This window comes from Hippoglossus stenolepis, chromosome 24 (genome assembly GCF_022539355.2).
Source record: "Hippoglossus stenolepis isolate QCI-W04-F060 chromosome 24, HSTE1.2, whole genome shotgun sequence".
In the NCBI taxonomy this organism is placed as follows: Eukaryota; Metazoa; Chordata; class Actinopteri; order Pleuronectiformes; family Pleuronectidae; genus Hippoglossus; species Hippoglossus stenolepis.
The window spans coordinates 5,632,923-5,660,860 of NC_061506.1; the positions used below are offsets into that span (position 1 = coordinate 5,632,923).

General features: G+C 45.7%; 1 protein-coding gene across 4 annotated transcripts in view; it reads right to left on the bottom strand.

Annotated features, from left to right (window-relative positions):
* The window catches only part of pard3ba (par-3 family cell polarity regulator beta a), a 133,299-nt gene that overhangs the window by 6,849 nt on the left and 98,512 nt on the right, over positions 1-27,938 (bottom strand). For all 4 annotated transcript variants that reach the window (XM_035150615.2, XM_047339092.1, XM_047339094.1 and 1 more), the window contains 2 exons: positions 23,394-23,505; positions 7,243-7,319 (listed from right to left, as the gene is read on the bottom strand). In XM_035150615.2, the coding sequence (XP_035006506.2) occupies positions 7,243-7,319; positions 23,394-23,505 (189 nt within the window). The remainder of the gene's footprint in view (positions 1-7,242; positions 7,320-23,393; positions 23,506-27,938) is intronic.

Genomic DNA, 27,938 nt, shown 5'->3' on the forward strand with positions numbered 1-27,938 from the left:
CACATCTGGCCGTCATGTGCTCACCTGTTGTGGCGGGCAGACACGCGTCGCATGCAAAATGCATTAATTGCTTGGTGGAAAAGAAAAGCAGCTGCTGCACCTCACTTCCAACCACTCCCACTCCCACTCCCACACACACACATTCATATGATGTGTGCAGATATTTTTCTGGGTGAAATGTTGGATGTGACAGGATTTTTTCGGAGGAACCAGTGCTGCCACAGAAATGGTTTCATTCCCCTAATTCAGCCTGTGGTTCAAGGAGGTAATATCAATATGGAGAAAGACTGGAGAGCCTGACCGATATGACATGTCAGCCGATATATAGAAATTATATAAATATATATATATTATAAATCCTTAAAAATATAAAAACATTGCCAATGATTCCTAAGATGTCACTGTTTACTTATGAATGTCAATGAGGCTAAATGTTTTACAGTTTAAACTTTATAATAAAGAGAAAACACAAATACAACCAAAATATATTGAACTTGCAGTAAGAAAATAAAAACTAGAATTTTTCTTATTTAAAGTGATTTGTATTCATTGGATTTCTGTGTCTCTCTGGATAGAAATTGATAAAAAGAAAATAATGTTTTTTACATAAAGTATAAATGCACATGTTTCCTGCATTGTACTGTGCAAAATCAAAGTTTTCATATCGGCAGTCATATCTGTGAAAGGTTCCAGATAAGTTGTAGCCAGAACCACAACGTTCCTCTAGTCATCAATTATTGTAAAATATGTGTATTTAAAAAATGTAATACAGTACATTTAGCAAGTTGACATGTTCATTAGTGCATGATGCATTCTCCAGATTCTCCAAATCTGTCCACGTCCAAACTCTGCACGCACACACACACGCACGCACACACACACACAAACACACAAAGCCACAGCACTAATGGCACTGAGCTAGCTGAGTGCTACAGACACAGAGCAGGCCCTGGCTCTGCAGCAAAGGAAACCATTAGCCGCTCTGGCCCCGGCCACCGAGGCAGCTCCGCTAATCAAACCCGGCTATGTCAACAGCGGCGGTGGAAATTGGCTCTCACCTAAGACTCACGTGCCTCATCTAAATGGGCCCATGTTTACACTCTCTGCTACTTTATACGAGGCTAATGACAGGGAGACGTGGACAGTGTCGGAGGCAGGTAGCGGCGGCTCCGACTGCAGCGCCGAGGCTTGGGGTCGGAAATGAGAAGGCGAGGAGAGACGGGAGGCGCCGGGGCCAAACGGCCTGAATCCAAACCGACAGTTTCCCATAAAGCTCATATGAACATTTAATGACTCATTCATCATTTCAGTGATGTCATGCTTCCGATGACAATCAATAACCATTTATTCTGCATCCACGTCCTTTTCCATGTATTCTGGTGATTAGAGGTGATTTAGCTGCTGCTGCTCATTTTCCCAGTGACAATATATGCCAGAGAACAAAAAATTACAAAAAAAAAAAGGGAGATTTACTTCTTGGACCGAGAGGGAGAGAGATCGTGTAATGGAGACACACTGGGGGAAAAGCAGTGAGGTAACAATTGATGACAGAAACAGATGGGTTTTCGTTTTTCTCTAAATGCAGAAACTTTCAGGCTGTCCACAACTCGCATTCAATTTCCCAGATTATTTGCAGTTCAAACTAAATTCACCGCGTACCTCTTCTATTCTAACCATAGACTCTATATAAAGATGGACGATGGGCCCCCCCTTCCTTCCAAAATCCAGAAATTTTGCTAAAATATCTTTGGCATCACTTTTGAGGGGCAGTCATGTCGTCCACCTTTGGATACAGTCTGTCATTCTAACAGGAGACCATTTGAATTCACAGTGACCCCTGTGTCTCATCCACAACGTGCCCCTCTGCATTTGCGCACCGGAATCGTGCATTTGCAGAACGCCGCGCCGACGTGTGTACACGACAGCCTCTGTATTCCTCGCTGAGCTCGCAGGGAGCACTGCGGCCTCAAAGTATATATCTTTTGGTTTATTTATAAAGCAATGATTTCATTTTCCCTTGCACGCGGGCCCGAGAGACTGCGGGAGAGAGGGACGGGGAGGGAGAGGGATGACAGGGGAGCGAGACGAGATACAAAGAGACGTAAGAGAGATATAAACAGAAGTGACAGAAAGATGCAGGCGGAGGGATTGATGGAATCAAGGAAAAAAGGCCCGAGAACAGAAAAAGGGAGAAGTTATTGTAAACAGGTAGAGCCACCGGTGTCTCGGCTGTGCAGGTGGCAGAGGTGGCTAAAGCCCTTTCATTTCGTACCGCTGATTCCATTACACTCTCCTGTGTCTGAGCGCAAACACCGTTAGCTGGACAAACACACCGCCGCCTCTGCACACCAACGGGGGCTCGTTCCCTCATAAAGAACCCGCAAATAAGAGAAAAGGGTCACAGCGCCTCTCGGGAAATCAAACAAAACAATCGGCACGTTGCTTCAGATGCTCTTGAGCTGCTTATTTAACCATAAAAAAGGGAGGTTTGTGGGGGTGGTGGGGGGGTCACGTCACCTTTTAAACCAATCATGTAGGGTCCTGGAACGACATCGGCAGCTGTTGTGGGGCGAATGTTGAAGAACGATAGCTTTCCAGAACCCGAGGAATTAAATGACTTACGGAGACAATAACTCTTAAGTGAATCTGGGCGAGTTTGAAGTGAGTCATTCGACAGCTGGACCGCAGAGGGTGGGGTGGGGGGGGGGACAGTCGAAGTTTGTTTGGGGGTTTATTAAAAAAACGAAAATATGATTTCTCCGCTGACCTTGAACGAGCCAATCCGGATTCACAGAGAGCGCCAAACTACGGCTTAACCACATTACAGCGCTGCAATGATAACGGACCTTTGCGATAAATACGTCCGACCAACCGTGAGAGGTGGGAGTAAAATTATAGGAGCTTATTTCCAGTTGATAAAATAAAACAGTGAACCAGTAAATACGAGCGACTTCATTCTATTCTAATCAACGGAAGAATCGTTCACTATTTTCTATTCCGTGTTGCTGGGTGCGTCCACTCAGGACGTGGCTCATTAAGAGCGAACGCTTCCCCAGGTGAAAAGGTTCCTGCGCTGAGACGTGGTGGAGAAAACCAAGTGTGTGTGCGTTAGTGTGGGCATTTCCAGGAAGGTCGAAGAGAGCCCTTAAGGGACGCTTCCCACAGACCCGGAGGACACTCAACATGCTGAGGACAATCGAGGAGCTGCCCTCTGCTTTTTAAAAAGATGGGCAGAGAGCGAGTCCCTCTTCAAACGACGAGCACGAGAGGCTGCTGAGAGGGACTGACCGTGCACACGAGGAGAGATGTGCATGTGCAAAGGGCCTCGTGAGTCCAGACTGTCAGGTCGTGTGGTCAGAGTGGACAGAAAAAGTCAATTTGGAACAACCTACATATGAGACATAAGCAGTTTTCAGACATGAACTCCTGAAAACGTCCAGAAACTTGGGTCTGGACCTTTTCCTGAGTTTGCCTTTTAGTTATGAAGAACGCAGCAGGAGATTGTTCGTGTCAGACACGTTCACAACAACAGGAAAATGTCAGGAACTTTCAGGCGAGGGCGTCTGGAAAGAGCAGCAGGAAGATATTCATATTCTTCCAGTTTTACATCCGTCATGTTATAAATGTCATTTATATTAAGTATTTTCACATAGGCTCACGCTGTCATTTCATCAGGGGGCTGCCAGGAAAAGTTCCAGAAAATGTCTGGAGCAGCTGACTCGGACACGCACTGCAAACCAGTAGAACCCTACTAAGTCTAAAAATAAATTTGACCCAAGGAGTCAATTGGACGTGTGAAGACATTAACCACTCACACACACACGTCCCTCTCAGTGGGTCATTTCCATTGTCCAGATGTGACAGCGGCTCAGTGGGGCCGGTAGTTCTCCTTCGGTTGGAGACCTGTGCTCTCTTGCCTTCACCGGCCGTTGGCTTCACATTAATCAGCCAATTATCGGCCGCGGCCAGCAACAACTGCCGCTCCAACCTGGCCCCCTAATCCAATCACCTTGGGGAAGTGGGTCAGGGGGTGCTCTGATTGGATAACCTGAGGCTGGGTCGCCGCGCCCATGACCTGCTGCTTTGAATTGGTAATGATGTTAATATTCTCCATATGGCCCTGCCTGTGTGTGTGTGCTCACATTTGTGTGGGTCCCCGAGCGCAGCGCCTGTCTGGAGGCTGAGCTGTGCTGCAGCATTAATGGCCAATGGAGAGGGAGGTAGGAGCCAAAGTAGCACTATCACCCTCCCTGGAGCAAACCTCTCGCTACGCTGCCACTTCCAGACCTCTTTCCAAATCCTCTTTCCCAGACTCCAGCCTCTCTCGTTGGCTGCTGTGCAGTAGCCCTCAGCACTAAGTCCCAGGCTGAGGTCCACCTTTTTTTTTTTTTTTCATCAGTCCTGCTACTTTGGCATCCACTCCTTCAGGTCCAAAGAAACTCTTGATTTGAGGGGGACAGCCAGACAGACCTCCGTATAATGAAGCCCACAGTGTGGGCTGCAGCCCTGTGATGGGAAATGTTTTCCAATACAGTGAAGAAAGCACGATGGGTAACAGGGGACACTTTCTTCCATAGAAATGTTCTGTGTTCCTGAAAGCTACAAAAAGCCAGAGTAATAAAAGAATCAGAATTTAACCCATTAAGACCAAGGTGCAGAATAAAACCCCCAAAATACAGTAATTTCTCAGCTTCTTGTAACTTGTTTACAAATGTGTGACCGGACTCTCATCCGGCTCTCAAGCACACAAACGTCACACCCTGTCTTAAAGGTATATACATGCAGAGGTCGAATCAGGTCTTAATGGGTTAATAGACGATGCTGGTGAGATTTTATCATGGAAGCTATAACGCACATCGAACAATCGTCCATCTCGAATTTACCACCATTCTTCTAATTCTTACCTCCACTATATTCTCTCTCCATCTATGAGGTGCTGCATCTCCTGCACACGCACACACACACACACGTGCACGCTCGCTCACACTCACCTCCCTCGCTCGCTCACTCCCACCCCTCCAGCTGCAGCCCCAGCCGGCTCCACACAAAAGGCAGGCCAAATGTATGCTAATGAGAGCCAGGCCAATGGTGGAGCAGCACTCATTTTGAGAGGAAATGGCTTTCAATAATGGCGGCCCCCGGGGGATTTTGCACAAAGTTCAGCTCCACTTTGAAAAATGCATTCAATTCACTGCTGTGTGCGCGCTCTCTCTCTCTTTTCTCTCCTCCTTTATTTTTTCCTCTTCCCGGAATATATTTGCGTCCCCTCCCTCCTTTTTGGCTTCTCCAGTTCTGCGAGTGCGAGTCGATGGAGTTTTTGGGGGACAGAGGAGTCGTGATTTGTCTTTACGGAAACATCAGAAAACAAGAACACGCAGGTTTTAAAAAGTGTTCACACTCCAATCTGGCACTTTTTCTCCGCCTTTTGTTGCTTTTGCCCTTCTGCTGACACACGTGTCTCCAGGAGCATGTTAACTGTACCACGTGCCTTTCAAGCAGATATCGTCCTGTGGATCTTGGGCCGGGGAAAAACTTCAAAGAGCAAAAGATCAACAGTTAAATAACACGGAGAATATTTCTGGAGGAAACGAACATTATCTGAACCCGACTTGTCATCTTCACACCAGAAAATAGAAACCACGGTGGCTGCTACTTGGATGTATTAAATAAATCTAAAACATTATATTTATTATAGCCAGTGTTGAATCCAAACATCTTGTGTTTGCAGACACATTTTCTTATTTTAAATGTTTTTTTTATCTGTCATCCAACAGAAATAAGAAGATGCTTAATTAAAAAGCCTCTTAAAGCCTCTTTTTTTTAATATGCCGGAACACACAGATTAAGCTTTAGCTAAAAGTAGTGGGAATGCATTAGGGCTGCACTAATGATGAGTTTCCTTATCGGAGGATGCATTTTTATTTCTTCTATGAATTATTTTGTCTAAAATGTCAGAAAACAGAAAAAGGGGCAACTATAACTTCCCAGAAATCAAGGTGATGTCTTCAAACTGCAAATTTATGAGACATGCAATTTAAAATGATAAAAACCAATAAAACATAGAAAAACAAGATATTTTAGGGGTGGTATTTTTGCCTGATGAATGAACTTAAATGATATTAAGCAGTAAATCCTCACATCCTTGTCGTCTGAAACGACAAATTAGTTATTGAAATTGTTATTAAGCAATTTCAGCGATAAATAGACGTTCATTTCTGCTCGTCTGAATGGCTCGGAAGGTTTTCAATTTTCCGCATTTGCCTCAGTTTCATTACAGAGAAAGTTTGGATAAGTATTTTCTTCTTCTGCTGCGGTGCAGTGCCGGAGTGTGGACGGACTGAGCTGTCAACGATCACCCAAGTCTCCCTCAGTCCCTCCGTCTCCATTTGGGTTTGTCTCCACAGTTACAGCTGGCTGATCTCTCTGTCCCTCTGCCGCTCGCTCGTGTTCCTCCTTCTCCTCTTCGTCTCTCTCGCAGATTCTCAGTCTCGTCATCGTCACCCCCCCCTCCTAAGCCAGCGCTGATGTCTGGGCTCCCTGGTGCCTGTCATATCAGGAGGGGCAATAACCCATGAAATGACTGTTCTCTTTTTCTCACTCTCCTCCTCTCCATCCCAGTGTCCCCTCTTTTACCTCATTCTCCTCCTCTCGCTTTCCCCTCGCCCCATGCCACTCCACGCTCCACTTAGCTGCCGGGGCGCAAGCATCACAAAAATGACGTTTGCTCAGCATGTGCGCACACACGCACACACACACAAATGCATGCACAGGACGGTGAAATTTCTGGACTGGATGTATCACTGCTGGGTTCAGAATTATATGGAGAACAGCACATATGCACCTACTTTGACGAGAGAACATTGAAACATGTGCAGTTCCATGAAAACCACACGGGAGGTTGTGCATCCATCATAAGAGCAAACCGTCCTGGGTGTGTGTGCACGTGTGATGCTCCTGCCTGTGCCCTGCTCTTCGGAGAGCTGATCACTCCTGTTCCTGGGATGAGTAGACACTCCCAAGGCAAACACTCCAGATTTAATTATAAGCTCCAAAGAGGATTAGTCTGTGCCGTGTGTGTGTGTGTGTGTGAGAGAGAGAGAGAGAGAGAGAGAGAGAGAGAGAGAGAGAGAGAGAGAGATAGAGAGATGGGGGCAGACACAAAGGCAGGGGAGGGGCAAGAAGTTATCCCTTCATTTCCTGCACTTAAGAATAAAATACATGCATGTGTGCATGTGCTCTCACCTGGGCTGCGTGGGGTACTGCCGGTCTGGCTCCTCGTAGCGGTGCGCCGGTCGAGATTCAACTCCTCTCGCCGCCATCTGTGAGGAGACACGGCACCTTGAATGTTATTATGTAGACTGGAAAAGGTCAGAGGTTCAATCGCTTAACAGTCAAAATAACCATCGACATGCCCACTGGTTCGCAGGGAATTTCCCCAACAAATCCATCCACAGTTCAGTGCATCTCCAGGCTTTATCTTAAAGCTTAGTATTAACGCAGTCTTTAAAATACTACATATAAAGTATTTGAAGCGTGTGTGCAGCCTTGTGGTTTGAGTTGAAACACGACAGGGAGAAGTCCTGGAAGGCCCCACATGCAGCAACATAAACATACGTGACCACATGTCAGCACTGTTCCCCCCCACAACACGTGTGTGTACATTTCCTACAAACACACAAGTCATATTTGAAAAAAAAACGACATTTAAAGTGCTGTTTGGGTAAAGGTCTCTCATCCACACACACACACACACACCAGGAAGTGGCTGATTAAAGCCATGTCCACGCTGGGCCGGATGAATCTGGAAAAGGCTGTTTACTTCGTCGTTGCCCTCTCTCTGCTGGTAAACACGACGGTGGATTAAAGGCGTCGTGATCTAATGGAGCTGGACAGTCGCAGCCCGGTTGCTCAGCTTGGTCTCAGCAGGATAAGCCTCTGTTCTGTCACCTCGAACTCCTCACAGGGACTTACACATGGCCGGCAAATGGAAGGAAAGTTGATGAATAAATGAGGAGGAAAAAAACTATGGTGGGTTTTCACAGTCACCAGAAATGTCCCAGATACAAACGCTGCCATCTTGCGTATTCGGAGCCAGTGGTGAACGGGAGATGGAGCCACAGTTGACGGACCAATCGTGAGTCAGACTCAGCCGGCAATCATGACGTTTTCACCCCGCTAACATGGAGGAGGCAGGGTTTATAAACTATACTGCAGTCAAATCTATGAAAAAGCAGTATAATAATGCTCCTCACCACCATCAACAAAACACCAGATGAGGGAATATCTCTTGGAAGAATCCCCTCAGTCCTCAGATTTATAGGATCTGTGTGACTCTGCCCTGGAGGCTCGTGGTGATCCCGGTCCCTCACTGAAACTTTCATTTTCTGTCACCAAACGACAGCACAGATATAAAAACGGTTGTTTATTGCCGCTCATTAATGAGACCCCTAAACTCTCCCTGCCACAGGTGGAATCACTTTTTATGCTCACGATATTATCGGAAAAGATAAACATAAATACGAACCCATGACACCTTCATTGTCTGGTTCTTTGCTCGTGTGCTTTTTCGTGGAAAAGAGGCATTTTTCAGGTCATTTTTTGGGAGAGAAAAACCCAAAATAAATGATCAAATATAAAAACAAAGACGTGTTTTTAAATCTGGTTGCGTAACATGTGGACACGGTCTTAGGTTGACACAATACGAGGAGGGTTTAAACAAACCAAGCCTGAAGGCAGAAGAGGAGGGAGGCGGGGGCGGACAGACAGGGAGAGAACATACAGTTTCAATTATCTGCAATCGAGATTCTGGGCTTTTCACATACAAACACAGGCTATTTACTCAAACGGACATTTCATCAGTCAAACACACAATGCACCACTGTAAGCAGAACACACACACACACAAACACACAGGAGAGCTGGTCAAACACACGCCAGCAGCCACATGTACAATAACCCGACATGCACATGTACGCATGAACAAGCAATCGCAGGTTTGACAGAGACACGCGTGGAAATCTAAAGAGGTAAACAGTCAGGCGTTTGATCCGGGTGGACAAAGTGATGCAACCGCACACGCACACGCACACACACACACACACACACACCGGGCTATTGCTCTGTTTTGCATGTACGGAGGAGTCTGAACTCACTCTGCATGTCAATGTGGCAGCATTACCTGATATCATTAGTATGTCTCTGTAATGTCGGCGGCTCTAATGTCCCTGAATGGGAGCCAGGAAGTGAAAGCACATCAGGGCCTTGGCAGGGGCAAGAGCCGGTGTGTGTGTGTGTGTGTGTGTGTATGTTAATATTATGGCAGTCTGGGAGGGTGTGTGTGTCTTTGTGTGCAGGTTTTAATATGATGCCGGGAAGTGAACGCTCCATCTTGTGTGTGTGTTTGTGCTGCACAGGGGACATTATGCATAAAAAAAGCATAATGTGAGGTAAAGGGGGCATTAGTCTTAGCAGGAAGCGGGGACTCAGGTGGAAGACCTTCTGTGTGCTGAACGGGGCGTAATACATCTTCTGGGCATGAAGCGAGGGAGGAAAAAGAAAAGGGGATTGAGGGAGAGAATGATGAGGACAGGAGGAAATGTGTGTTTAGATAATATGAGTGAAATATTGTGTCCTCTGATTGTATTAACATAATGGCCTGCAGCCCGAGGTCTGGATGATCCCTTTATTAGCTCACACACAGATTAAGGATGTCCGTCATATGGATGCGATTCAGACGGAAGCCCATTTCCTTCAATTTAGACAACCGGCTTTAGTGCCAGATGATACTCCTTGAAATACACACACAAGTAAACAAACACGCAGAGGACGACTCGGCCTCACCATGGAAACTGGTAAAACGGCAATATGAAATTCATCCAGGTTGCCGTGAAAACGCCGCGGCCCGACTTCACAGGCGGCGGTCAGCGAGCGAACAGCCCTGTCTCCGCGGCTTCAGAGGCGATGACACACACTTAGCCATTCCTGACACGCGGTGCGAGTTCATGTCCTCATCATGAACCTGGTGACACCTCACACGCCGCTGTGTACATCTACAGTGAGAGCGTGTGTGTGTGGTTATCAGTGGAGAAGTTAATGTTTTGTGCAGACGGTAGCGGACTGACCACAATACATGCACACACACACACACGAGGGGGAATTTCCCTTTTCTCAGTGTCGGGCGGTAAAACTCTGAAAAGACTTTGTGCATTTACTGCATTTGTGTGTAATTCATACCCAAAGATCTTCAGACGTGTTTCAACACTTTGAACGGTTTGGCGCGTGTGCAAGTGCGAATGAGCAGAAAGTCACTTTAGCATTTTTTTCCAAATTAGACAGCTACGCGTTGACAGAGCCAGATGATAAGAATCAGAACACAACACACGAGAACCAAAAATACTTTGTTACACTTGCTGCGGTCATGTGCACCCTTCACCTTTCGAGACGCTTTCTCAATGGCGAATGAGCTTTAATGCATCGGAACAATCTCTCCTGTGAAGAGTTGAATTTTGTGGAGTCACTGCGTATGCGGCGATTCAGCAGCTGACAAACGCTCTGACAGAACGCTTTGGCGAGTGCAAGAGTGTGAATGAGCAGAAAGTCACTTTTCCATTTTTCCAAATTAGAAAGCCACGCGTTGACAGTGCCAGATGATAAGCATTGGAACACAAACACACACACACACACACACACACACACACACACACACACACACACACACACACACACACACACACACACACACACACACACACACACACACACACACACACACACACACACACACACACACCAATCTACTCTGGCAGCACAGCTGTCGCATTCATCAGAAAGTATTGCGGCAGCTCAGGAAATGAATTTCTTGGAGCCCTTTTGGCTTTGCTGTAAATGTGCGATGCTCATATATACAATGAGGCTCAAATGATAGTCCAAGTGCTTTGACACAATGCCTGAGCAGGGCTTTCATCCCGCGACTGAGATACTCCGATTTGTCTTTTCCAAGCCGCTTCCCTCTGCCGTCTCTTTTCAAATGGCATAATTAGACTCCTGTATTGCCATCTATTCCTCCTCGCATCCATCCATCCTTTTCTCCCCCCCCCTTCCATCCATCTTGGATGCTAATGAAGCATGTGTCTCGGCGCGGCGCCTCCGCCTGGCAACCAGTACCCGCCCTCTGTTGGCAACCCTAACCCCACGCCCAGGCACAATGATGCAGAATCCACCCGATATCCATCTTCTCCCTCATCCCTTAAAAAAAAAACCCACTGATGAGACTTTGCTGACTTTCCCCATCGGAGTTGAGGGAACAGACAAGACGCAGAAGTGCATTGAGCCGGAGGAGAAGCTGCTAGAGATGTGGCGTGTGCGTAGGTGGACGCAAGACAAACAACAGCGAGAACTTATGAGCCGCAGAGAGACTAACTACTGCTGCCTCTAGCTGTTAACAGCTGGGAGTATGAACTTGAAATCAGCCATTTGTACATGCATGCACATGCCTGCGTTGGTATAAGTGCACACGTTGTCTTTCAAGAGATCACTGCTGATAGAAGTAGAAATATAATATAATAAAACATCTGGCCTTCTGAAATATTGTGAAAACAGCTGTTCAAACAGGAAAAGCCTGCAACATTGATGTGTGTCTAACAGCATCTATCATTTTTTTATGCAGAAAGCCAGAAACATAATTTAGATTCTGTCCACAACCTTGAAAAAGCATCTTATTACCTCGATCCGTTTTTTTTGCTGACATTAATTGCATCAGGCTCCAGTCGGGTTCAGATAGAACAGACAGAATACCCGTCGGGTTTGTGTCGGGCTCGGTAAGTTTTCTCTCAGGCTCGGACAGAAGAAGTAGTGTGAACTTGGCTTAAGGGACTGTTGGCTCTTGGCGGAGGTATTCGCTCTCCTGAGTGCCGGCCTGGTTCTCTCCGTTTTCTCAGAGTCCACATAAAGCTGATCTCAAGAAAAAGGAAGCCGATGGAAAACAGATCGTGGCTAAATGTTGGAATTTGGGCCACGACTTTTAGTGTAGATGGAGAAAGGGACTATCTGAGAATAGAGAGCAAGTTAGTCCCTCTACATAGGTGTTGTCATTCTTTACCATTTCCTTGTGTTTTTCAGCAACAGGACGTTTCATAACCAAAATCTAAATTCCTACTCCTCCTCAAATGGCTTGTTGGCATAGTAACCGACGAATAACCACAACAAAAAACAACAAAAAAGCTCACAAAGGTCAAACAAGCTCTTTCGTGCTCGTCAGGTCGAGCCTGTTGGCAACACAACAACATTATGCTGTATTAGGAGGCAGTGTGTGTGTGCGTGTATACATCTCGCACAGGAGGCTCACTTTGCCCCCCAGTGAACACTAAACACCCCCACACCTGGACCCTGCTCACTCTGAGCTCGTTAGCAGCAGATGGCACACCCACACACACACATCAAACACGCATACACACACACATGCACACAGGACCAAAGGTTACACACACTCAGACTGGAATGCAGTCTATTTTGGTAATAGGCCAATCTGCTGGTAATTGTCTTCATTGTTACTGTTTATTTAGGCCTCAACTCTTGACCTCGGAGTCGCTCTTTACATTTACATACAGTCGGGTTCAGACTATGACTTGGATGTGTGTGTGTTTTGCTTAGTTAATCTTTCCTCGTGAGGACGTAACAGGTAGTGTTAAGATAATATTCAACTCCTTAGCGGAGACAACTCAGTGATACTGCTGACTTCTTTCACTGGCTGTGGCTCCACGCAGGCTACTTTATCTGTCCAAATAAAACTTGCTCTGGATTAAACCGTTTACACGAACTCTAAATAGATTGAATGTTGTTTACATGCATCGGAGGAAGCATGTGTTCAAAACTGATTTATTTACAATGTACTAAAGCCGCTGGCTCCGAGAAGAAAAACACAATAAAAGATGTTATGCAGGCCAAGACTATTTCAGAGAAAGTGGCAATTAGCCATGAACATTTTGTATCCTCTTTTTTTGAGGGGGTTACATAGTTCACATGTGTTCTCACTAGATTGTTCTGAATGTTAACAGTGTCATTGGCTTTTTGTTGATGAAACTGCTGATCAATGGACATCAAACCAGATTTGTGACTTTTAAAAATTCTCTTTTTCCTACACATCTATTTTGTTACCGCATCAGTCTGAAGTCAACATGCCTCTTAAACCTGTTCCGCGTGATTGAGTGTGTGTGTGTGTGTGTGTGTGTGTGTGTGTGTGTGTGGCCATGGCAGTGGCCATGGGGTGTTGTTTATTAACTTACTGGGACTGTGTCCCTGTTCCTCTCCCCCTCTGTGGGTTTGTTTGCCTCCCCACTGCTCACTGAAATAACATCCAAATACCCCTGTGAGTGTGAGTGTGAGTGTGTGTGGGTGTGTGCATGTGTGTAGTTGTTTTCATCCGTGCCTCTCCAGGTCATGATGCCCGGAGAAGGAATGTCTGTCTCGTACTCAGGGCAGAATTATGTTCAGTTGATTTTTTACTGAGCTGTGATACAACCGTCATACAAAGTGTATGTGTGTGTTTTTGAACGTTCGAGTCACACACATGCTGCTAAAAACGCCTCCTTCCAGTTCTGTGCAGTCATGTGTCCACAGCACAGGTTAAACAATTCCCGGTTGTCCCCTTCCTTACGGTCACAGATTTGGGGGATGTGGGGGGGTCATCACGACCAGCGATGGAGGCTTTGATGACTGAATCCAGCTCCTCATGCCATCAAACTTCCCGCTGCAAATATTTTGAGGTTGATCTGTTTTTGACCTTTAGATGCTTTGATGTTACTCACGTCGACACCAGCTCCTCAGTGAGAGTGAGCGGCAGCGAATTTAGAGGCTCAGCTTCAGGAAAATCCAGATTGGTCTCACATAGGGTGCCGACATTCGTCTATTTGTTTTCTTCCAGTTTCACGTACGTCAAGTGACAGAAGCTCTGCTGTCACAGACCCAGACATTTGCGTTCTCACACTTTCAGGGAAATATGAGGTTCCACTGTCGTCAAGTCCTCCTCGAAAGATAATCGAATGTTCCTCTGAGACACTGTCGGGTAAAATTTCTTGACCTCAACAGAGGGAGACAATCACGCGTGCATGTACCGAACCTTCTCCTCTCGAATCCAAACACGGAGTTGGTGACGCGCTATTGAAGTAAGAGCGAGCGAGCGAGAGCGAGGAGGAGAACGGGAGATTTCTATCAACTTGCAGACAGATCACACTCTGCAGTTTGCCCGTAGGCCAGAGACAAGCTGTGAGGATAAAGACAGACACCAAATAAGTCCCTGCAGGCCTTTGCTGAAACCAGATGGGGAGGAGGCAGAGGAGGCAGCGGGGGGAAAAAAAATTAAAAACTCCTCACCCGCTCGCTGTGCAGCATTAAAATGAACTTACTTAAAACAAAAGAGAGGCGGGGAGGGAGAGGGACGTGTTGAGCCTCAGGGATGAGCTGCAGAGACAAGGACAGAGAGGAGGGAGTCCGTGGACAGAATCGCTCATTGTGACTTTGCAAAGAGAAAAGAGGGAGAAAGGTGCTACACACAGAACTCTTGATAGCGGTGGGTAGAAACATAATGCTGGAAAAGAGATGTTCGCTGTTGTCTTTGTTTCCCCAGGAGTGTGAGCGAGAGTTCAGCCCCGAATCTGAGCCGGTGTGTTTCAGAGCCGGCAAAGGGGTAAAGTGCTCCTGTGTGAGCACCAATCAAACGATGAGATGAAAGCTAATGGCCAGGAGCAGGCAGTGTAGTGATAGGAAATTATGGAGGGATTATAAAAATGAGTGAATCCTCATTCTCTCCGTCTCTTTGCTCTTTAGCAGTATCAAAGTTGCGAAACAGTATCACCACTGGCGCCTCTGAAAGGAACCATTATAATTAGTGTTTATGATGGTTCCTTTTTTTTTACTAGAGCAGTGCCCATTCTAAACAGCCACGTTTGTACTACTGCACCCCCCCCCGCTGTACAAAGAGCCATTCGCCTGTTTATTCAACGTTTCGGTGAATCTCAACTCAGTATGCAGAGCTCTAAACTGGAGAATCAGCTGTCATGTGCCAACGCGAATCAGTCTGCATGTAAACGTGTCCTTGGGCAAGACACTGAACCCCCTACGACTGTTGCGGCAGTGCATGAACGGTGTGTGATAGAAAGAGAAGCTTTGTATGAATGGGTGAATGTGACCATTGAGTGGTCCGTAAGACTAAAAGCAAGATATAAAAAAATACTGTTCAGTCCAAAATTAGTTATGAATAAAACATTGTTGTCTTGAGCTTGCACACATATATATGCATACAGAGATTCCTCACATTATAGGAAGATACTGCCATGTACAAGTTCAAAGATAAAACATGCCGACTGCAACATACTGTACAAGTTCAAGTCCAACCCAGAGCAACCACTGAAATCATGTAAAACCAGAGATATAGAAGAAAGAAAGACAAAGACAAAACCCCTTTTACAACATCAGGAAACATCTACGACCTTATCCACGACCCTGATGACCCCAGACCTTAACAACAGCGGCGGCAGATGAGAAAATACTCGAGAGAAGGTTGTTTTCCGACCATCAACCTGCCGAGTGTGCTCCAAACACTCAGCAGCATAATGTGCTGTCTCCAGACCTTCCTGAAGTTTGAAAGTGCTGCGAGAGGTATTGTTTATTCAGGATTGTTTGTGAGCATATGGAGGCGCAGAGGAGAAGATCAGGCTGCAGGTGGTTTGGAGCAGTTTATATGGATGTTTTGATCCCCTGCAATTGTGACGGGTGTGATGCCGTCGCGAGATGATCTCGAGCGTTGGAATCGTTTCTAGCACAGGCTGGAAATAAATGCTCTTAATCCGCAAAACAAATACACACACGGTTTGAGGTGATTTAAAAAAGAAAAAAAAAATAAGCAAGTCAATTTATTTTCAGAATATTCATGAAGCATCAGTTCCTGATAATGCAGCATTCTGGAACACAAAAAGGTATTAGCGCAAAAATTCAATTAAATCTGCATTGCAAAACATGGAATTATCTCACCTCGCTGGCAAACGCCGTAACTAAAATGGGCTCGCAAGGCTGAATTTGGACTAAATGGCTTGTAAGGAGGAACAATCTCTGCAGCACGACTTTAATTTTATAATTATCACCCTAAACCCCGACATTAACAGACTGCAGAGCGCTTTACTGTAAGCTTTTACCTCCCGCTTTACCTCTCCTCTGTCATTTCCCCGTCTCTTCAGCCACTGTTTTTTTCAGGAGCTGGTCACAGTAGCTTGTTCGGGATTATTCTGGGGTGCATGATCCAAACACTAACTTGTGGTGGGGCCTGTGCAATTACACGGGGCCAGAATAGCGCTCAGCCTGGTCCAGAGAGTCAGGGACCAACGGGCAGCCTTTAATCAGCAGAGGCCTCGACAGCTGCACGGGGCTATATGTGTGTGTGTGTACGTGCGTGTGTGTGTGTACGTGCGCGTGTGTGCGATGTAAGTGCAGAGAAAGGGTGATCTCAGAGGGGGGTGATGAGGACTCCAGGATCAGCTGACTATTTCTTGTAATGACTGAATTACTCATAAAGGTTTATATGTGTGTGTGTGTGTGTGTGTGTGTGTGTGTGCGTGCCTGTGTGAGCTTTCCAAAGTGCATTGTGTGTTTTTATGTGTTTGTGGTATGCTACCTCTTAAAGTTCTCTTATAAAACGTGTGTGTGCGAGCATGTTGGTTTGTGTGTAGTTTGTGTTCATAAGTATTGTGTATGCATGCTTTATGCATGAGTACACGTGTGTGTGTGTGTGTGTGTGGTTGTAATGTCAGTAAAGACTAAATTACATTTTCTATATTTGTGAGAATGTTTGTGAAATTAGAAAGCAGGACTTAATGGAACTTGCCTGGTGATCCAAGCACTTCAAATGCGGCTTTACCCATGGGGATTGTGTGTGTGTGTGTGTGTGTGTCAGAGAGAGAGAGAGAGAGAGAGAGAGAGAGAGAGAGTCACAGTGAGAGAGATGTTGAGTGATGGTGTGTGGTCGCCAGTTTTCCTTCTCTCGTTCCTCATTAAATTGGTACAGGAGCATCAGTTAAACGTCAAATCCACACACACACACACACACACACACACACACACACACACACACACACACACACACACACACACACACACACACACACACACACACACACACACACACACACACACACACACACCACATATGCTAACCTGATTAACACTAACATTAGACTAACATTAGTGCAGCCTCCTTCAGGGAGACGCCCCCGGACCAGCTGCTCTCTCTCTCTCTCTCTCTCTCTCTCTCTCTCTCTCTCTCTCTCACACTTTTACTCCCTCTAGTTCCAATTCATCTTCTTTATGAACTGAAACTTCTTCTTAACTAATTAACAATTAACTAGTCGGACAAGATCGGAAACAACGAAACAAGCTTTTTGTTTATAATGTCACGGTCACTATTAATGACGGGCAAGGATCTGTCAGTTGTGGTAGTGAGGAATAAAGGAATCATCATTTCTAAAATGACTGATCTTTTCATCTGTAGGGACGTTTTAAGGTGGTTGAGGTGTTAAAGGTGTAGTAGTCGTCGTGTGTGTATGCCATTGTGTTAGTTCAGAGTGTGTGTGTGTTGTGTGTGCAGCATCAGCAGCTTCATGCACGATGGAAAGATTTGATTGGCTATAGGTGAAGAACGTCTCTTGTGAAGAACTCAGAGAAACAGACCAAAGCTATACATTTATTCCTTTCTAGTAACTCCTATTTAATTTCATTCAGACTTAACGAATTAAAACATCTCTAATCCCTAATGGGAATTTTCCTTTTCCTTTGTCCCACTGAGCAAAGATTTAATGTCATGCTTAAGGACACTTCAGCGGGGGTCATTTTTCCACCTGATTTTATCACCACGTCATTCTCTCCCTTCCCCTCCCCATTCCTTCAGTCGTTTATGTCAGTGCCTCCATGTGTCTGTCAGTGCCTCCGTGCCATCTGTCTCCTCCTCGTGCCAACCCGGCTCCCCCTGTTAGATGTGCCATTTCTCATCCTCCCCATCTTCGCCCTAAGGCGTCTCTTTAAATCTTATTTGCTTCCATGCTGCCCTCTTGCTTTGGTCATATTCTCAGTTTTCTTTTGTGCTTTTTCTCCCAATCACATACAGAGTGTTCTCTTTCACCACTGCACTTCCTGTTCCCTTTCGCCGGGCCTCCTCGCTGCCACTCCCATTCCTCCTCATTTACTTAAATCCCTCATTCCATTTTCTCTCCCTCGGGCCCCCTCCTCTCAGCTTCTACGCTACTTTTTCTTGCAGCTTCCCCCTAAACAGTAGGCGCACAGCGGGAGCAGCCTGCCAGCACATGCATTACACCTGCGCTCTGTGTGAGTCTGTGTCTTTGCTGGGAGAGACAGGAGTCGGAATTGTGCGCGGCAGAAGGTGTCGGGCGAGAGCGGTGACGGCCAGTCACTGGGACGCAGTGGGAGCCCGGTAATCTCACCAGTAAACAAAAGGAAATATCAATATGTAAACACAAAGTGCCTGCAGACGCGTCTTTAGAAAAAGTGCTGCTGATGATAACTAGTTCACAGACGAATACGCTCACATTCATTAGGACTGTGGGCGAAAACAACTACAAAACACTGGGGCTTTTGCCTGTGGGCATGAAGAACCCGACAAAGATCCCCGGTGCCTGTGTGTGTGTGTGTGTAGGCCATCTATCACCGTGACAGGCCGGTGCGTGTTTACTTAATGATGTGGGGGTTTATTTATGAAGTGATGGCCGACGTGTGGGAGGGGAGAGAAAAAGTGAGAGAGCGAGGGAGGGAGGGAGGGGGGGGAGAGATTGAGACAGCCCGAGGATGTGACATTAAAATATCATCAAGGTGATGGATGTCCGCGTGCACGGCATTAGAGAGAAATACAAAAAAACAGCTGTGCGACGGATGACAAGTCGTATCTGGACTTACGAGTGTCTCTCTGTGTGTGTGTGTGTGTGTGTGTGTGTGTGTGTGTGTGTGTGTTTCGTAATGACTGCGGAGTGTGTAGTCGCGCGTGTGGTTCTCTGTGACTCCTGTGTTCATTTGGGTGTCACATGTGCTGCCAGCGTTGTTTACGATTCACAGGGTAATGAGTTGAAGATAAGATGCATGAGTTTGTGTGTGTGTGTGTCTGTGTTCCTCCGACACCAAGAGAGCAAACAAGCCTCCACTCGACTGCGGCGACATCTCTTTCCACTGACCGTGTTATGCAGCCGTAGTGCACATACAGCCGACTTGCATTATGATAAACATTTCATGACATGCAATCTGGACCAGAGGAAACACAGACCCATGTGAAGCTCCCTGGACGTTCAGCTGCATCACAGAGCGGAAGGGAATAAGTGACTCCTGTCAGTGCGACTGCAGACGATGCACAGGGACAACCACAAGGGGGCAAAGGGGCAACAAGGGAATTAATAAAAGATTGAAGTAGTTTCCTTCAGGGTAAGAAAACCCACTAAAACCTCAAAGAGCCTTTAAAGATGTGATCAAGAACATGTAATAGAAGGAAAATGTATAAGGACTCACCCACCAAGTTGCGGCCATTGTGCAACTATCCGTCTGAGGGCGGAAAAACAATTAGCTTCATCCTATTTGGCCAAACGTTTGAAACTGAAGAGGGGAACTCCACCGATTTTAACCACGAACATCAGCCCCGACGAGGAGCCCTCAGACTGTGAAATCGGTTACATCACGTCTCATGTCGAGTCGGAGGAGATGACCCGTCTTTTTACACTTGATTTAAAAGGCGCCTGAGGGAAAATCGGCACGGCGTGAACGGACCCCATTTTCCAAAACACAGCCCCAATCCAAAGTAGAGCTGGAAGAAAGTTGCAGACGACGTATGTATGATGCTACAAGTGAGGCAGCCGCAATCAAAAGAGGCAACACGTGTCATTTTTCTACCGCTCAAGGCCCTTCCCCTGAGATCCATGTGGGTCCGAGAAATATTGACAAATAAGGTGATGACCCACATCAATCTAACAGCCTTCTAACACAGGTACTAAAAACTAAACCAACCCCTGAAGACCTCTTATCTCAAAGTATTCTGTCAAATTAGAATGATGTCATTATGTGAGGAATTATATTTAGAGAGGTTCCCGGAGCATTTTTAGAATTTGGAGCACAGAAGAAGAGATTTACGGGAAAAAGAAAATTGCTGTTTCATCCGGGTAAAACTAATAAAGGCTACTTTACAGACGTGGTATCGGATCGGTATTAAATGCCTAACCTGCCAATTTCCACAGAATCGGAGGCGCTTTCAAATCTGGAATCTGAGCATCTCTAATTATTTTCAATAGATGTCATCATCACCATTGGACTTAGATTTTAAAGGCATTTAAAAAGATATAATTTGGTTGCATCATGGGAAATGTAGGCCGCAGCATTTAGGGAGCTTTAACAATACAAGAAAGTAAAATAATAAAAGACTTTAAGAAGGTGATGAATATAACAACAATAGGGCGTCGGGTGTGAAAAGTTATTCCAGACTTAACCTTACAGAACAAAGGAGTCTATAAAAAGACTTAATTAGCCATCAGGACGTTACATAGAGCCTATGATTAGCATATAGAGAAAACAGACAGAGAGAGAGGGACAGTGTGATTGTCATAATTACAAGTGTGACCTATTCACAGACAGGGAACACGAGGGGAAGGGTCAAATTAGAGAGGGAGAGACGGACAGAGACAGAGGGAGATGAGAGGTGGAGGAAAGAAATGAGGACGGGGACATGAGGTTCTTTTAGAAACTAGACTTAAGTGCATGCACACACACACACACACACACACACACACACACACACACTAAAAAGCCAGTGACACCCACATAAAAGGTTCTTGCCTCACACCCCTCCACATCCAGATCATGCAGATAAATGGCTGCTGAAAGAATAAAACTGAGCCATAAGTAGATATCGTAATCGCAGCCTTTTATCCCTGCTTTTTGTTTATGTCAGCTCGGGTTAGTGTGTTAGCCAGCATCCTTTAGCTGAACAAATATAGACCCACACACACTCATCTCCTCTTTCAACCACACACACACACCACTCGGGGAGCGAGAATGGTGGCTCCTGGCCTTGTGTGGAGAGCTTTGAAAACCTTTTTAACCATTCAAGGCTACAGAAATGGCCGGGCATAAAAGAGCATCGGCGGCGGCAGCAGCGTGGCGATGGTGGCGGTGGTAGTAGCAGCTGTTAAATGGCTGATCACACAAGGCCGAAGCGAGCGAGCGAGCGCCACGCTCAAGTGGTCTGCATTTAGGCTCCTCTCGTATCGTACAGGGAGAGAAAAAAGGTAAATGTGTGCCGGGGAATTAAAAGGAGTGGACGATGTTAACTCCAACTTGTCTGTCAAAAAAATAGTCGTATTCCAAACAAATATTTTCATTAACACACTGAGAATACTTACAGGAAACATTCGAATTCAAGTGTAAGGTACTTTTATTTTGGCATCCTAAAAAGTAAAGCAAGTCTTGTGTGTGTGTGTGTTTCATCCTGATCTCCCGACCTAGAGGATTCTGGGTAACATAAACAGAAAGTGAGGATGAAACGCTCAGACTGTGGTCAGAACATCTATTCACGTCTCTGCTTATTCTTCGGTGGTCGACTCTCTCCAGGGCGTCTGTGTGTGTGTCTGTGTCTGCGTGAGCTTTGTACAGTTGCCCTTTGGTGTTATTTCAAAAAGTATTTACATTACATTACAGCTCGAGTGTAATTCACCTACGACAGTCTCTCATAACGCGGTGTCATCGGATTTTTACAGCTGCCAAAATAAAGGTGGGAGCAGCTCTGAGGTCGTATAAATGCTGATGCCCTTTTATGAAGTTTCGAAGGCAAGATGTTTTAACTAACAGTTGACAATGCTTAATTTTATTATCATCAAAAAGAGGCTGGAGTTAAGCATCAATTAAACATGACACAAGTCAAACTAAATGTGATGTTAAGTAGTTAGAATGATATATTTTGTTAAAATGTTATGTTTTGGATCGTTCAGACCGATGGCAGGAAGTTGAGACAGCATTAAACAATAGAAGAAGAAAAAGAATTGGGGGTGGCTTGCAGGATTGCTTGTTGTCCTCGCCTCAAATTTTTTACACTTTCACTTGTTGCGCTTCATCATTCCATTATCATCTTTTCTCTTTTTTTACCCCATGTAACTTCCCAGATGTTTTACTGTTTCACTTTCTATTCTCGCTATGCATGTGTGCATGATTGCTAGTGGGGTGTTTCATTATCGGGTTCCTCAGGGGAGGAACCCACTGCTGGGTTTCCTGCCGTGGACACCGCCGCCTGCTTTTCATGAGAGAAAAATAACAATCAGATCAGAGGTTGTCCTTCGCACTCTCTGTACTTTAATTGCATCAGAGTTTTCGGCGCTGACTGAGTCACAGTGAACCCAGGCAGAAACGCAGGCTGCACTGGGATGTGTAATGAGTGACGAAGCCCTTCGGGCCTCAAAGAAAGCGGCCGTGGTGTGTGTCTGCGAGCGCCTAATGAAGCCTGGTTCTCTGGGCTTCATTGCTCAATAAACAGAGACTATAATAAGCGAGGAAGCGAGCACAGCAGGACGCAGGTTGTGTCAGGTGATTGAGTATCGGAGATGCCATCAGTAAATCCATCCCATATTTCCCAGAAGCCTCGGATTCTCTCTTTGCTCAGTTGTGTCATTTAATGAAAAATAAATCTAGTTCTGAGGAAATGACTTTGCAAATCGCTGTGGCCACTTTCGCCGATTCTGACTCGGATCAAAATGTGATTTTCTGCATCCTTGGGCTCACTATTAAAGAAATCCCATTTTAAAATGGCTGATAAATGGCTATCGATTTCCATGGCGAGTATGCTGAGTTCAGGAGAGTGCGGAGGTAAATGAAATGATTCCTCCGGCTGGATCAATACAGGTTCAGGGACATTTAGCGGTGCAGCTTGGCTTGGAGAGGCAGCTGCAGTACAGTGAGTCGCTTCAGACCGCTGTTGCTCTTTTCCGAAATGAGAAGGAGAAAGCCGGTAGAGCCAGTTCGGGGCAGACAACACTATCATGTTTCCTCATGGAGGCAGGATGAGAGAGAAAGAAAGGCTGAAGTACAGAGCTGTGTGTATGGAAATGTCACCAGTCTAATAGATCTCTCCATGAACTAAATGAGCAGGAGAGCGGGCGCCGCCTCGGTGACACGCGGCGACTCTGTGACACGCGGCGACTCGAAATGTTAACAAGAGAGCTGGAAATAGACACCGGAGAAAACAGGCTGTTCTCACAGGAGCGCTGCGGTGCGCCGGAGACACAAACACACACACATAGTCCAGTTTTTCACTGAGGTTTAAACTAGACACCAAACACTGGCGGACATTTCCGGGCTACGCTCCCACGGGCACTCACCCGGTTTGGGTCGTTGTCCAGAGCTCGGCGTCGTGCGGTGTCCAGCTCCTCGTAGACGGGAGCGGCGCGGCTCGGCTGGTACTCCCGACGCATCCCTTGGAAATGCGGATCACTGTGGAGAGACAGAGAGGAAGGTGTAAACAAAACCAAACAGAAACATTTTGGTTGGAACTGATGAGGTTCAACGTTGAATTATGGGATTATTCCATGACTTTGAGTTCCAGATGTTGTCTGTTCATTTTAAGTCTAATTTTCAGCACATCTTCATCTTGTGTTAAATCCACAGGAATTCTTTGGCATCGCAGATACAGCCCTTGACGGTGGAGGAAGACTGATAAGCAGACGGATAATATCAACAAAGTATTGCCTCTGCAGAGACATCAGTGCCTCAACTGAACTTTCTGCAGCTAAGAGAGAAAACCAAGAAAAAAACATTGAACAGAAATGGTATAAAAACTTTCCATGGATGTGCATTTTCACTTTAAAAGCCACATGGAGCAACTGCAGACAGATGATCCTGCTGAATCCGACCTTTGCAAAGTCAGCAAAAGGTGAAAAAGAAGAATATATGAGTGAAATAGAAGGGTACTCTGTGGTGTGCATACCCCTGCCAAGGGCCCGACTTATGAAAACACATTTAAATTCACTCGATCCAGATTGCACACTAAATACGCCTGTTTTTTTTTCCATCAAGATCCATGAATTATTCTCTGAGAAATGTTGAAATATGCCCTATTTTACAATGTTGTTGATCTTCCCCCTGATCTGGATCTGCACCAATATTGAATGGATTCTCTTTCCTGACCAATACTGCATCTTTCGTGATAATCCCTCCACTAGTTTTTGCGTAATCCTGCTAAATACCAAACGAGAAGGGCACTCACCTGCACCAAGGCTAAAGCAGTTTCCCATTAATTATCTAGACTGCGGTGGTACGCCATATTCAACATTGTCCCGCCACAGTTTCATAATGGACCAAAACACTTAATAACATAAGAGATGAACAGACGAATAAAAAGAAAACATAACCTCCTTGCCAAGAACTTCCGAGAAAGAGGAAAGAAATAAGAACAGGGAAAAAACTTAAAGGCGAGCTGGTGCTCACTGGACCTAAATGCTTGATAAGCTACACACCTGAGACCAAAAACCTGGGCAGACATAAACACACATCAGAATGGAAACACAACCACACACACACAAAAGGCAGGAGACAGAAATCGTGCACCTGAGTGAGCACAATCCTTCAGGATGTGCGACCAAAGTACGACCCAGTGCTGTGGTTTATCCGTGTTTACCGGCTGCACTGGAAACAAGCATCTAATATTGACACTGATATGCTGTTTGTTGGCTGTTTGAGATACATATCCAGAGGAAAAGTCAACTTTCCACCCTTTGTCTGCATCTGTAAAAACAACACACACACACACACACACACACACACACACACACACACACACACACACACACACACACACACACACACACACACACACACACACACACACACACACACACACACACACACACGGAGGGCCTTTGTCCGACACGTGAAACACCCACACAGCCTTCATCAGGCGGGCGCTGCGCCGTGCATTCTAATGCTCCGACCTCCAGGCGGATATTGACCGAGGCGGGGCGGAGGAGAGAGAGCGGTGGGAGACACAGAGCAGATAGGGAAGTTCATTAGTGAAGTGCGTAGCTTACCTGTTTAAGTCTCTCCTGTGACCCTGCCTTTAATTAGAAAACCTGGACGCAGAGTGTATGTACGCGTCGGTGAAGACAACCTGGAGGACGTTTAGAGTTGTGTATTTCTGCGTCGGATTGTGTATTGGTACGTGGGGCACTCTGACATTGTGTTTGTGTACCCCGACCTAATGCCGCCTGCCTTCGATCCAGCTCAGTGGGGACAGGAGGGCTGAGTCACACACACACTTGTGGCTGGCGGGTGCGTTGATATGCAGAGTGCTGCTCTCGTTCCGCTGCCGAGTCCCTGTCGACGCTCGGGGCGCAACGTTCGATCCTGATTCGCTGCCACGTGGAAGGAACTTTCCCCACAAAAAGTTTCAGCGGCGCTTTGAAACACCAACACAGATGCTTGTGTTTTATAAAGATGGATATCACGAGGCCGTGCTAATTGTTGCTTCTACGCACGCAGCCAATCAATACCGATCTCTGCGTTCTGCGGATGACCTTCCTGTTCAAATAGTCACACTTAATCTCTTGTATTATTTATTTATACTTTTTATTACCCAGAAGCCCCTTCTCCACACACACACAAACAAACAGACCCTCAGAGAATGAATGCACAGAGCCAAGACAAGGTTTTTGTTGTTTTTCTTTCCACGCCACCCCTCTCCTACCGAAACCCATTAGCCAATCCCTGGGCCCATAATTAAGGCTGCCATTTTGATGGAGCGTGCACGTCGCTCTCCAAATGAAACAACGCTGTAATTATCTCATTACGCCGCCGCCTCCATCACTGACAACTCCAAATATCATCATATTAATGGCTGAAGACAGAGGCTGATTCTGGATGGAACATCGAGGTGGTGGGAGGGGGGGGGGAGCGCATTAGGTCTGTTCAGAAGCAGTTTGCTACGAGTTGGAAAATTCAGCAGCTTGCTTTACTTAGCAAACAGTGAAAGACGAAGGTGCGACGGACACGTGAGACTGTATAAACACACATGTGCATAGCGTGTTAAGTGTGTGCGGATGTGTCGTGTTTGGACAGAGACGCGGAGGCACCGGCGTTGTCATCGGCAGCTAATATCCGCTGCTGATCGTCATTTTAAACTCCGAAAAACGTCTGAAAACAGCTCGAGCCAAAAGAGACAAATAAAAGACTGTTATATAACGATATATCGATAAAAGATAATAAATATAAGAGAATCTCTCTATATTGATTTCCTTTAGAGAAATGTTTGAATATGTGATGTAGCGAGGTCTCACAGGAGCATCGCCCGGAGTGCCTGACATGTAAATGCTGTAAACTACAACTAATCAATAACTCAATAAAGCCGTGTTTTGCTATATTAGCTCAACCACAGAGGTTGATACCACTCAAGTATCACATTTCATCCATATTTCAGAGTATCTGACTCCGCGGGATGATCTGACGGCGCGCTGAGTGAGGGGAAAACTGGAAGAGCAGAGGGAGAAGATGAGACATGGGAGCAGGGGGAATGAAAGACGCGTCAGAAGACAGAACGAGAGCAAAGACGAAGCGGCGGCATCAAGACGGCGACGGGAACTTGGAAAAAGAGTGAACGAAAGAGCGGGAGAGAACTGGAGTGAGAACAAAACCAAACCATCAAATGAAAGCGAACAGGATTGAGAGAGAGAGAGAGTGAGAAAAGCAACTACCCTGTGGTGTTAGCCCGTGTGAGGCCAGACTAATTAGGAAGTGTGCGCCGCCGCTGGCTGGTTTGGCGACTTTTTCTCGCTGTGGCTAGCTGATTTAAACAAAATACACTGGGGGGGATAAAAAGCTCAGGAAGGCAGGTTTTCTCTTTGCCGCCTGCACGCTGGAGGTAAGCACACATCAAAGTGAATGGTCAATGTTTGGTTTCCTGGTGTAATACTGGGAATAGAGTCGGACAGAAACTCAGTGGAGCTCCAAAGTGGAGACAAAGAGGGTTTTTCCTGTTGAAAGAGAGGCAGCACTTTATACTCCATCTGTTTCTGAACCCTTCTGGGGAGGATGCTGGGGCAGCCTCCAGCCACACCGAACTAGAACTGGTCTTTTATAGGTTTGTACTGGTTTTACAGGAGATCTAACTTGAAGATACAATAAAAAATGTATGAGAGGAGGCCTGAATATCAATTTTCTCATTTTTTTAAGGGGCAATTTAGCAAAATAGGGGGTTTACGGAAGAAATCATCGCAATCAAAGGTGTAATATCCCGACTTTTAATCCCTTAAATGAGTAAAACTAATTTCCCATGATGCTTCCCGATATAATGCATACATCTTTCAAATTAAAAATTACTTTCTTTGAATTTTTATAGTGCCTTCGAGAGCAACAACTGTTTCCACTTCTCCAACAAACTGATATTAGTATGTAAAATTTATGTTAAGTCCCTTTAAGATAATAACTAAATAATGTTTTCATTTGCAGCTCATGTCCATGGAAATTAAAAATGCTGTGATTTGGATATTTGGGATTAAGGGATTTTGTCAGGAGGAATAAATCTCTGCTTTGTTAAACTGATCAAAACATTGGATCCGCTGCTGGTCAAAGGTTTTTAAGAAAACCCCAATTTATGCAACAGGCCCATTACTCATCATGTATCTGTTTTCTGTTGTTAGGCAACAAGTGCACGGCCATAAAAATCAAACCTGATTAACTCACAATCTAACACCGGCTTCCTGTAACAGCCGGTTTTCATCTGTGTAGCTGGGCATGAATAAAAGAACACTCGGAAGCTGGCGGAATATAAAAAAGAAACATTTTAATTGCTCTGAAAAAGACACAAATGATAAAATAATAAAAGTCAAAAAATGCCTGTATATGACTTGTTTTCAAGAGAACAAGACAGGGCTCAA